This window comes from Macrotis lagotis, chromosome 4, assembly GCF_037893015.1.
Source record: "Macrotis lagotis isolate mMagLag1 chromosome 4, bilby.v1.9.chrom.fasta, whole genome shotgun sequence".
Taxonomy (NCBI): domain Eukaryota; kingdom Metazoa; phylum Chordata; class Mammalia; order Peramelemorphia; family Peramelidae; genus Macrotis; species Macrotis lagotis.
Genome location: NC_133661.1, coordinates 52,483,581 through 52,494,768, shown reverse-complemented (window position 1 = coordinate 52,494,768; position 11,188 = coordinate 52,483,581). Strand labels below are relative to the sequence as shown.

General features: G+C 46.2%; 1 protein-coding gene across 1 annotated transcript in view; it reads left to right on the top strand.

Annotated features, from left to right (window-relative positions):
- The first annotated feature begins 1,569 nt into the window (after positions 1-1,569).
- Positions 1,570-11,188, top strand: part of PSAP (prosaposin) — a 32,301-nt gene continuing 22,682 nt past the window's right edge. The window contains exon 1 of the mRNA XM_074232780.1: positions 1,570-1,679. Within this exon, the coding sequence (XP_074088881.1) occupies positions 1,637-1,679 (43 nt within the window). The 5' untranslated portion in view covers positions 1,570-1,636. The remainder of the gene's footprint in view (positions 1,680-11,188) is intronic.

The following is an 11,188-nucleotide window of genomic DNA, read 5'->3' as shown; positions in this document are numbered from 1 at the left end:
TAACCTTATTTTAACACTTGGGCAGGTTATATAATCAGGATCAAAATTGTTTAACTTCTGAGTCCCCAGGCCACTCTTTAGGAAAATAAATGAAGGGGGCTCTCCATAATGCAGGGGTTGTTTTATTTTGGTCTTTGTGTCCCCAGAATTTTTTAGTCTAGCAGGAGCCTGGTCTATTGATTGACCCTCCCAAAGGGAACAAGTTATTTTTGGAGGGTGCTTTGATTGGCACACTCTACTTTCATTTCTTAACGTACAACTCCTATAATCTCAAGTTTTACTGAGAGTTTAGGGAAGCCTTCTGCAAATGCTCCTGAAGCATCTCAGGTCAGCTAGACCCTTAGACTGGACAAAAGAGGCTTGACTTTCATTCTGTCCCGACTACTTTCTAAATTTATTTTTAGTTTTTTTTTTTTGCAAGGCAATGGGGTTAAATGGCTTGCCCAAGGTCACACAGCTGGGTCATTATGAAGTGTCTGAGGCTGGATTTGAACTCAGGTACTCCAGGACCACTGAGCCACCAAGCTACTCCCCACCTACTTTTTGTTTTTTGCAAGGCAGTGGGCCTAAGTGGCTTGCCCAAGGCCACACAGGTAATTATTAAGTTTCTGAGGTTGGATTTGAACTCAGGTACTCCTGACTCCAGGGCCCATGCTCTATCCATTGTACCACCCAGCCGCCCCTCTTGTCCTTCATTCTTTTTTTTTTTTGCAAGTCAAATGGGGTTAAGTGGCTTGCCCAAGGCCACACAGCTAGGTAATTATGAAGTGTCTGAGGCCGGATTTGAACCCAGGTACTCCTGACTCCAGGGCCTGTGACACCTAGCTGCCCTTGTCCTTCCTTCTTGAAGAAGCTAAGCCAAGGCAAGCACATGAATTGGATTTGAGTGAGGGGGCTGTGCTAAGTCCCCAGCCTCGCCTTCCCCTCCAGAGCCATCTGAGTCCAGGGGCCAGATAGGAATCAGGACCACTGGAGACGGCTCTGGATGGGATGGACGCACCCAGGGTCAAGTGACTTGCCCAAGGTCACACAGCTGGTGTCAAATGCCTGCCACAGCACTAATAACAGTTAGCATCAGTGCAGCAGAGACTTTGCAATGATTACTTTATGTGTCCCCACAAGCCCGGAGGGAGTGGGCTGTTTTCCTCCCCATTGTGCAGCTGAGGAAACTGAGGCAGCGCGCGGGGAAGGGCTTGCGCAGGCTCCCTCTGCGGGGGTCCCCTCGGACTCCCAGGATGCGCCCTGCCCCGCAGGTGAGTGATTTCTAGGAAGGTGAAGAGGCCCGGGGCAAGCCCAGGTAAGTTCTGGAGGCAGGCCCGGTGCGGGCAGGCTCCGCCCCCTCCCTCGGGGCCCCCCCTTCCACCCTCTCCACCCTCTCTCCCACGCGCCCCTCCCCCAGCCTGCTCCTCCCCTCTTCCCCGCCCCTCCCGCCCCGCGCTCACCCCGCCCCCGCCCCGGCCGGCTCTGCGCAGGCGCCGTGAGGCTGCTGAGTCAAGATCAGGAGGGCGAGGGGGCGGAGGCGAGGCCGGGCCCCGGGCCGGCGCCTGCGCAGTGCGGCGCTGTGGGTGCGCCGGGCTTTTAGCCGCGGCGGATCAGCTGACTGCCCGCATTGCAGCCCGGCCTGTCCGCGGGAGACATGTTGTGCCCTCTGCTCCTCCTGCCCGGCCTCCTGGGCGCGGGTAAGCCGAGACCCCGGCCGCGGGCGCTCCTCGGCCGACTCGCCGGCTGCAGGCGCGCTCGCTCTGCGCATGCGCCCCGGGGGGCCGGCGCTCGGGGCTGCTGCCCTCGGGGGGCCCCTCGCGCCCCTCGCGCCCCTCGCGCGCCCCGGGGAGGGGGAGGGGAGGAGCGCGACCGATGCCGTGGGGGGCGGCAGGGAGGGACGGGGGAGGGGGGAGAAGGGCGCATCCGGGCCCTCGACTGCGCCCCGGGGCCCCCCAGCCCCTCGGGGGCCGGCGACCTCCCCGCCCTTCAGACGCCCCGCGATCTCTGCTCCCCCCGAGACCCCTTTCTTCCCCGCCCCCCCAGCCTCGCCCCCGTCCGCGGCCTTCGGATGGGTTTAATGAGCATCTGGGAGCCCCCCATGCGGGCCCGGGGCGGGGGCCCCGCACACAGCAGGCGCCTCCCAAATGTGCGCTGCCGGCGGCGCCCCACCTGCGTGCCAGTCCGGGCGCCCACGGCGTGGGGCCTCGCCTCCATCTGCGCGCTGGCCCTGCCCGCGGCCTGGCCCCAGGCCTCTGGTCCCGGGGTCTCCGCTCCCGGTGGGTGGTCCCGGCCCCCGGGGACGGGAGGGAGCCCGCAGCCTGGCCCCAGGCCTGATGTCCCGGGGTCTCCGCTCCCGGTGGGTGGTCCCGGCCCCCGGGGGCCTTAGATCCGGGGACCGGAGGGAGCCCGCAGCCTGGCCCCAGGCCTCATGTCCCCGGGTCTCCGCTCCCGGTGGGTGGTCCCGGCCCCCGGGGACCGGAGGGACCCCGTAGCCTGTCCCCAGGCCTCTGGTCCCGGGGTCTCCGCTCCCGGTGGGTGGTCCCGGCCCCCGGGGACGGGAGGGAGCCCGCAGCCTGGCCCCAGGCCTCATGTCCCGGGGCCTTAGATCCGGGGACCGGAGGGACCCCGTAGCCTGTCCCCAGGCCTGATGTCCCCGGGTCTCCGCTCCCGGTGGGTGGTCCCGGCCCCCGGGGACGGGAGGGAGCCCGCAGCCTGGCCCCAGGCCTCTGGTCCCGGGGCCAGGCTCAGGAGCGGCCCCCGGGGGCTTTAGATCCGGGGACTGGAGGGAGCTCTTGGAGCCAGGCTCAGGGCACCTGGAGCTTGGAGGTGGCCCAGGCTCCCGGGGTCCTTAGACCCAGAGGCTGGAAGGAAGCTCCTGGCCGGGAGCAGATGTTTACATGGAGGGTTACATTTTATGCCCAAACGCTGTAACTTGCAGAATCATTTCATGGGCTTCAGGATTGCAGAAGCTGGGATTGTGGGTGCAACTTTGTTTCACAGCAAAGGTAAATTAATGGAAGTCAGTATTTGCAGGACACTCAACTGTTCCTACTCCATGAATGTCCCTGAACAATAGAGGGATTGTTTGATGAAGTTTTCTTTCTCTTGAACCCTGCATGCCTAAGGGTGTCTTGAGATGGAGAGCCCTGGCAGGGAGCTCATGGGATCCCTAGCTGTTGACTTTGGATGTGGCCCTTAGTATGATAATGTGAGGGAAAGTGGACCTTTCTCCTAACACTTGCTTCCAGCAGCCCAAGTCATTGTGGTAGAAGGTAAAACTAGCAATGTGGAAGTCCATTCCCTAGATTCTGCTCAGACTGAATGTGCCTGTTGTATCATGCCCAGAATAGATTGTTGATGTCGATGCTTATCCTTCATTTTGTCCTTTCTGGAGGCTGAAACCATGACTTGAAAGTGAATTGGATTTGAGTGAAAGGGTGCTGTGCAGAGTTACTAGCCTCACTTTATTAGAACCATCTGGGTCCAGTGGCCAGATATGGATTCAGGAGATGACCCTGGATTGGGGGGATGGGGGACTAGATAAATCTTGATATCTTTTTAAGCTAAGGCCTTTAACTTGACTGAGGCAACACTCATTCTGTGATTAAGCTTTTAGGTGAAAAATGAGGCATAAAATGACCTCTTACCTAGTCAAAATGAAATAAAAATGAATCCGGGTGAGGAAGTCCCTCTGGGTTTCTGACCAAAACAGTTGCTATTTACATTCACTCCAAGCCAATGGGGGCCCAAATAATGACCTGGTATAGTTTAACCTTGACCCTGTTATTGGCCTCCAGCCTGAGATCAGAATAGAAAGTTGGGTTAGAAGGATGACTAAAGTAGGTAGCTCTGGGAATAGAGCACACTCAGAGGGATCTGAGTTCAAATGCAGTCTCGGATATGATGACTGTGGGCAAGTCCCTTTACCCCAATTGCTTCAAAAAAAAAAAGAACAGCAGTAAGACAAGGGACCCTTAGTGAAGTTTATAATCTAGTAAAATATAGTTTTTGGAGAGCAAGATTGCCCATCATCAGGTAGGAGACTCCCCCCCCCCCAAATGTGACACTAAGCCTCAGATTATATAATTGAGCATTTCCAGTACTTTTTTAGTTCATTAAAGGAGCTAAGTAAATCTGGGCTACTTTAGATCCCTAAGCTTTAGTTACTTTGATATTGAGTTATTTGATAATCAGCTTGGGTCTTTTGGGACCAGTCCACATTATTTCTGACCCTTTTTGGGCTTTTCTTGGCAAAGATACTGAGTGGTTTACCTAGTTCCTTCTACAACACGTTTTACAAATGAGGAAAGTTGAGGCAAACTGGATTAAGGGATTTGCCCAAGTTCATGGAACTAATAAGTGCCTAAGGCTGGATTTGAACTTCAGGTTTTTGTGCTCCATCCTCTTCAGCACCCCCCCCCCCCCCCCCCCCCCCGCCCCTTTAGCATGTCATGCTCCAAATATTTGCCACAGGACAATAGATAAGATTTACTCTGATAAAGATGGGTAAGATTTGACTTGCACAAGTTACACATTTATCCATATGACTCAAAGGTTGTTGATTGACTGTAGAAGAAAGGTGCCCTTCATTCACCATTCCCTGGAAAAACATGACTCCTCTCCTCCCTAAACCTTTCTACATAATAAATATATCTGAATCTCTAAATGAGATTCTTTCCAGTGAAGACTGATTTGCATGAGATCTTTCTGCCATCCTTTTAAAGATGCTATTTAGCAGTGGTCTTGGTGTTTAAATTGCATTAGATTGTGATCTCCCTGAGTCTTTTGCCCCTTTTTGACCACAAGCATACAGTAGACATTTAAGGAATGTTAATCCATTAACTTTCCATTAATCAGATTGTTGCCTTCCTTGCTTCATATGGAAAAAAGGGCATCTCCTTGGCTACCTTCAGGGTTATTCATGAGGATGTGGTATTGTCCTTAATAGAGGATTTCTGACTTGCCATTACATCTCAGAGAGCAGAGTGCTTGGAAGTGATTTTGCTCTTATTATTTGTCCAGCAGGAACAAACTGGCATTCTGAGCTGCGTTTTAAAGGATGTAGGGTAGAAATCTCCAGGTGAGAAAACGCTCCAGTCATAGCAAAGGAGCAGAGGAACTCAGGTAGAATATTCGGACAAGAAATTGGTCTTGAAGTCTGGGGCCTTCAAAGATGGGATAGAGTCCCTTGAGTGTAAGCAGCAAATTTGCATTTTCATAGGTTTTGGCAGGACCAGGATTTTTTCCTAAGCAAGACTAGATCTCTGCAAAAGGAAGTCTATCCTGGTGGCTCTAGGAAGATGGCATATGGATAGGCAGCAGAGAGCACATATGAAAAGATCAGAATTGAACCCACCATCAGTGGTAGCAGTGGCAATCTGGTAAAGGAGACAAAGAGCTGGGATAGGGGTAGGGTTAAGAATTGATTTCTTGATTAAGAAGTATAGAAGGAAGAGTTACTATCACCCAGAGCTTGATGTTGGAGATTGGGGAGAGCTGGTGCCAGGGGCTTGAGTTGAGATTGTGCTCCTGGGGCAGTTAGGTCACCCAGTGAATAGAGCCCTGGCCTCAGGAGGACTTGTTCAAATCCAGCCTCAGACACTTAATTACCCAGCTATGTGACCTTGGGCAAGTCACTTAACTCCATTGCCTTGAAAAAAAATACTTTTGAGATTGTACTCCAATCTAAGTAGAGAGGGAGGGACCAGGCCTGGGGGCCAGGAGGCGGGGAGGGAGGGAGATAAATTCAATTGTGGATTGGTTTTCCTGGGTGACACAGTAAAACTCTTCTGTAGGCCTTTGGAAATGTTTTGAGACTTGACCATGCATAGAAGTGATTGAGAGCACAGTAATGAAGTTGACTAATCAGGTTATATACTGGGAGACAACAATGTGGGAACCTCTGTCTTATGCAGTCTGTACTAGTTGTTTCTGAAGCCAAGAGAAAACAAAACTACCCAGAAGGAAAAGTAGTCCGTTGTGCCTAAAATCCAGAAATTAATGAAGCTGGAGGGGGGGCAGTTCAAGCATTAAATGAACCATGACCTCTTAAAGAGCTTTTTCAGTGCTTTAGGGGTGGATGTCAACTTGCAAGGGATTCAAGAAAGAGGTGGTGAACAAGTATAGGTATTTGGTATAGATAATTTTTTTTTGGAAGGGGGTAAAGCACAGGATTAAGTGACTTGCCCAAGGTCACTCAGCTATGTAAGTATTAAGTGTCTGAAGGCAGATTTGAACTCAGGTACTCCTGACTCGAGGGCTATGCTCTCATCTACTGAGCCACCTAGCTTGCCCCCTAGACAAGTTTATTTTGAGGAATGTGTCAGTAAAGGAGAGAAGAGAGTAGCCAGACTTGGAAAAGTCTGCAGGAAAAAGCTTTTTGGCTGATAATTTCTAGGCACATGAGGAGCCATGACAATTCACCCCTTACCAAGTGACCATGAGGTAGGGATGATGACTGGAGCCTGGGCCTTTGATTGGGGAGAGAGTGAGCTTAAACTATGGGCCCTGACTGACTGTTATAAAGATACAGACTCATGGAATGACATGGTCATCATATATGGGTTTTTTTTTTATAGAGTTCCTGTTTATATGTTTCATTCTAGAAGAAGACCATGACATCAGAGAGGTGATGATGCCATAACAAGCACAAGAATTGGATTTGAATGAGGGGGTGCTGTGCTAAGTCACCAGCCTCACTTTCTCCTCCAGAGCTATCTGGGTCCTGTGGAATCAGGACAACTTAAGAGAAGGCCCTGGATGCAGGACAATCAGGGTGTAGTGACTTGCCCAGGGTCACACAGCTAGTTAGTGTCTGAGGCTGGATTTAAACTGGCCTTAGAATCAGGCATCATATCTAGTTAAAAATGAAGAACAAACCACCTTCATTCTCCCACTATCAAGTGGGAGAGGCAGGGCTCCAACTCCTCTGTCTTTTTATTCTAGAGGCTAGTAAAAAAAAAAAAACTAATCGGGAGTTAGAGTCAAAGAGATAGTTTCATGGAGAACTTTAGTAAACCTAGAATCAGACTCTCAAGGGAAGTGATTTATTTTCTCTGTAAAAGGAAATTAATGAACAACCAAAATGAGCACTTGTTTACATAGATCTGGACAGGTTCATAGATGAAACTGAATCTATTTGGTGAAATTTTTTCAAGTAGGCGAAATTCAACATGTTCCTCTTATTTTTGTTTAGGTAGAATTGTCATTTTTATTTTTTATATACTATATATAATTGCTGGGTTTCTATTGGCAGGTATACCCCAGCATTTTATATTATCTATCGTTATTTTAAATGAAATATATCTTACAAGCTTACTAGCATTTTTTTGTAAGACTTTGTTGGTGATAGTGTAGAAATGTTGATTAATGTGGTTTCATTTTACATCCTACAGTTTTGTTAGAATAGTTTCAATTAATTTTAGTTGAATTTCTAGCATTTTCCAAGCATACCATCTTACCTGCAATTTTATTTCCTCCTTGCCTATTCAGATTCCTTCAATTTCATTTTCTTTTTCTACTGTTGCTAGCATTTCTAGTAAAATAGTGAATAATATTGGTAATAACAGCCTTACTTTACTCCACATCTCATTAAAAATAATTCTTGCTGGTAGTTGTAGGTAAATGCTTGGGGGCTTGTTAGGTGGCTAAGTGAATAGGGTACTGACCTTGGGACTGGAATTCCAATCCAGTCTTGACACTTAGCTGTGTCACTTTGGGCAAGCCACTTAACCCTGATTGCTTCATATCCTGGGTCATCTGTTGTCATCCTGATCCCTATCTGACCCCTGGACCCAGATGGATCCAGAGGAGAAGGTGAGGTTGGTGAATTTAGCACAAACTCAATCCATGTGCTTGTCATGGCAAAATCTTCCCGGGACAAAACATTAGGTAAATGCTTATCATTTTAAGGAAAATTCATTTATTACCCATGCTTTCCTAGTGTTAATAATACAATATTCATTCAAGATTTTCTGCTTTTTTGAGTATAATCATTTTTGGTTTTTTGTTAGTGTTATAAATCAGTTATAATAATGCTTTCCCTAATATTAAACAACCTTGTTTTCCTGGTGTAAATCCTAATTGGTTAATTAATATTCATTAATTTGGTGTCTAGGGTTGTCTTTCTGTTTTTCCTGGCTTAGGTTATCAGTACCATATTTAGAATTTAGTAAATTTCTTATTTTTTCAGATCATTTATTTAATATAGGAATTAGTTGATTTTTAAATGTTTGGTAGAATTAATTTGTAAATCCCTCTGGTCCTGATGCAAGGAAGCTCATTTATGACTTGTTCCAATTTCTTTTTCTAGGTTTATTTAGATAATCCAACATATTTTCTCCAAGCTGTCCTATTTGTCTGATTCCTTCTGGCTTTTTCCTTTCTGTGCATTTTAAAAGCATGTTTCAGCTATCTTTCTTCCTTGTGCAGCTCTATCATAGTTCCCCTTTCATGTTCTCCTTCTTTCACTTACCTCAACAATTGAAAAAGTTTTTGTAACCATTATGCAGTCTAGCAGCAAGTACATTTGAGGTTTTTTTTTTTTTTGCATTTTTAAAAACATTTCTTTGCCAGGCTATACCTCATTCTGGATGAGGTGGGTCTTATTCATGATCTGTCCTCTGAATTTTTAGGTGGTCCATTGCATTGTTTAACTTGTCTTTAAAATGTTATAATAGAAATGTAAGTGAAACATCTGTTTACTTTTTATCAGTTTTTGTATACTCTCCTTGGTTTCCCTGAAATCATCCCTTTTGTCCTTTCTAAAAGTACAAATAATATCCCATTATTGATGGATGGTGTTCCTAAACTATAATTTGTTCATTGGTTGATTTTTGGTCTGTGCAGCTAGGCTTTGTAATGGGAATAAGGTTCTAAGAAAAAAGAAATGGAACCATTTATCTAGACTTGTGTTTTAAAGATAGGACTGGGAAAGGAGGGACCAAAAGTGAAGACTTTTCTCCTGTTTTGGATTTACTATTTCTTAGGGGAACCTGTTCTGACCATCTTAAAGAGAATTGATTCAGGGCATCTTGATCAGATTTTTTAAAATTTATTTTTAGGGTTTTTTTTTTTTTTTTTTTGCAAGGCAAACGGGGTTAAGTGGCTTGCCCAAGGCCACACAGCTAGTTAATTATTAAGTGTCTGAGACTGGATTTGAACCCAGGTACTTCTGACTCCAGGGCCGGTGCTTTGTCCACTATGCTGCTTAGCTGCCCCTAGATCAGATGTTTTTGAAGTTTGATCTCTTTTGTCACTTGATTTCTGTTTAGTACCAGGAAATGTTTTTGTTGCATTGGAAAATAACATGGTTGAGTGGCCTAATTGAAGATAATTGGACTAAGAGTTAATAATCCGTTTATTTTTTCACTTAGAGGTTTCATTAAAAGAATCTTTTCCCTTAAATTCTTTTTTTTTATTTTAATTTTAATTTTTTTTTAGGTTTTTGCAAGGCAATGGGGTTAAGTGGCTTGCCCAAGGCCACACAGCTAGGTAATTATTAAGTGTCTGAGGTCGGATTTGAACTCAGGTACTCCTGACTCCAGGGCAAGGTGCTCTATCCATTTTGACAACTAAATTCTTAACAGTGGTTACCAGGCCTTTATCATTTATCCCTCTGTATCCATAAAAGATCAGGACACAGTTTATCATCCTGTTCCAGCTACCCTTCTCCATAGAGAATCTACATAGAATACAAATTTTGTGTACTCACTTGTACCTGTTCCCAGGGTCTAGCATGTTTCATAAATGAGGTTCCACATTAGCAGGGACCTCAGAGGCCTCATGGTGGGGGTTACATCAGAGGGAATCCTAAATCATGTGGTTAAAACTTCATTTTTACAGATAAGGAAACTGAGGTTCAGAGGTAAAGTGATGGTGATTGGTCCAAACTACAGGGTTCCAGGTACTGTGTTGGGATACAAATTAACAATGAAGTACCTGAAAGTTCCTTTTTTCAGGAACTTACATTCTGTTGGAGGGAACAAAAAGTCATTTGTATCAATAGAAAAGATGCCAACTCAGGTTTTATGATTTCAAATTCAGTTCTTTCAGCTCTTTCTTTGTTTTCTCATGCTGCTTAAGCAGGAGCCTTCCCTTCTCCAGAGCAACATCTTCTGGGTCTGTTTTAAGACCATTGGAGTCACTTTGTTCCCTTTCTAGTTTTTTTTAAATTTTAAATTTTTAAAAATTTCATTCAAAATTGGTTTCTGAGACTTGGGTCACACAGTCCAGCCCACACTGGTCAGAACAGTGACAGGTCAGCAGAGGGAGGTGAAAAACCTGGGGCAGAGAACAAAAGGATTGACAGGAAAGAGATAACTTATCTTTGATCTCTTCAATGTGACTAGGAATAAGAACCTCAAGGGGGACAGGAGGTCAGAAGCCTGAAGCAGACTCTTGGTTCTTGTCTACCATAGATCCTTAGGGTCTGACTAGTTGTGTTGGTGGCCCTGGACTGGGTATGGGACAAGGGAGCTTGGTGCTGAATAGAATCACATCATAGATACATAGAGACCAGGCTTATAGCCACCACCTCCTAGTGAACTGGGATAGATAATAAGCTCCTCTGTGGAATGTTATGGTTCCTTCCACCTCGAGGACCTCATTTATCATGGTTTCTTAGTGTCCTTCTGGTTTCTGGAGTGAAGCATCACCCAGGCAGCCAACTCGGCATTGTTCTTCTTGTGACGTCTTTACTGCTCACTGAACAGTCTGTATAAAATAAATTAGGAAAGCTACTAAAGGGTTCTTTTTTCCCTCGTACCTATTTTCTGATGTGATCCGACGCTGAAGTAGCCAAACAGCTGTAGTAGCTTCTACAACCATTGAAAATACATTCCCCTTCAAAATCTGCACCTGGCTGTTTGTCATGCTTCCGTCTTTCCTATCTTTTGTGGTTAAAGTCTTTGAGAAAGCCATCTACACAGGTGCGGCCTCCACTTTTTTTTCTGTCACTTTGAATTCTGAACTGAAACTACTCTCTCCAAAGTTACTAATAATCTTTAACAAGTTGCATTAGTTTTGTCTGGGCAAAAACTTTAGTTTGATTATAATCAGAAAGATCTATTTTACATTTCACCATCCTCTTTATCACTTGTTTGATAAACATCTTCCCTTCTCCATAGATCTGACAGGTAGACTATTCCTTGCTTTTTTTTTTTTAGGTTTTTGCAAGGCAAATGGGGTTAAGTGGCTTGCCCAAGGC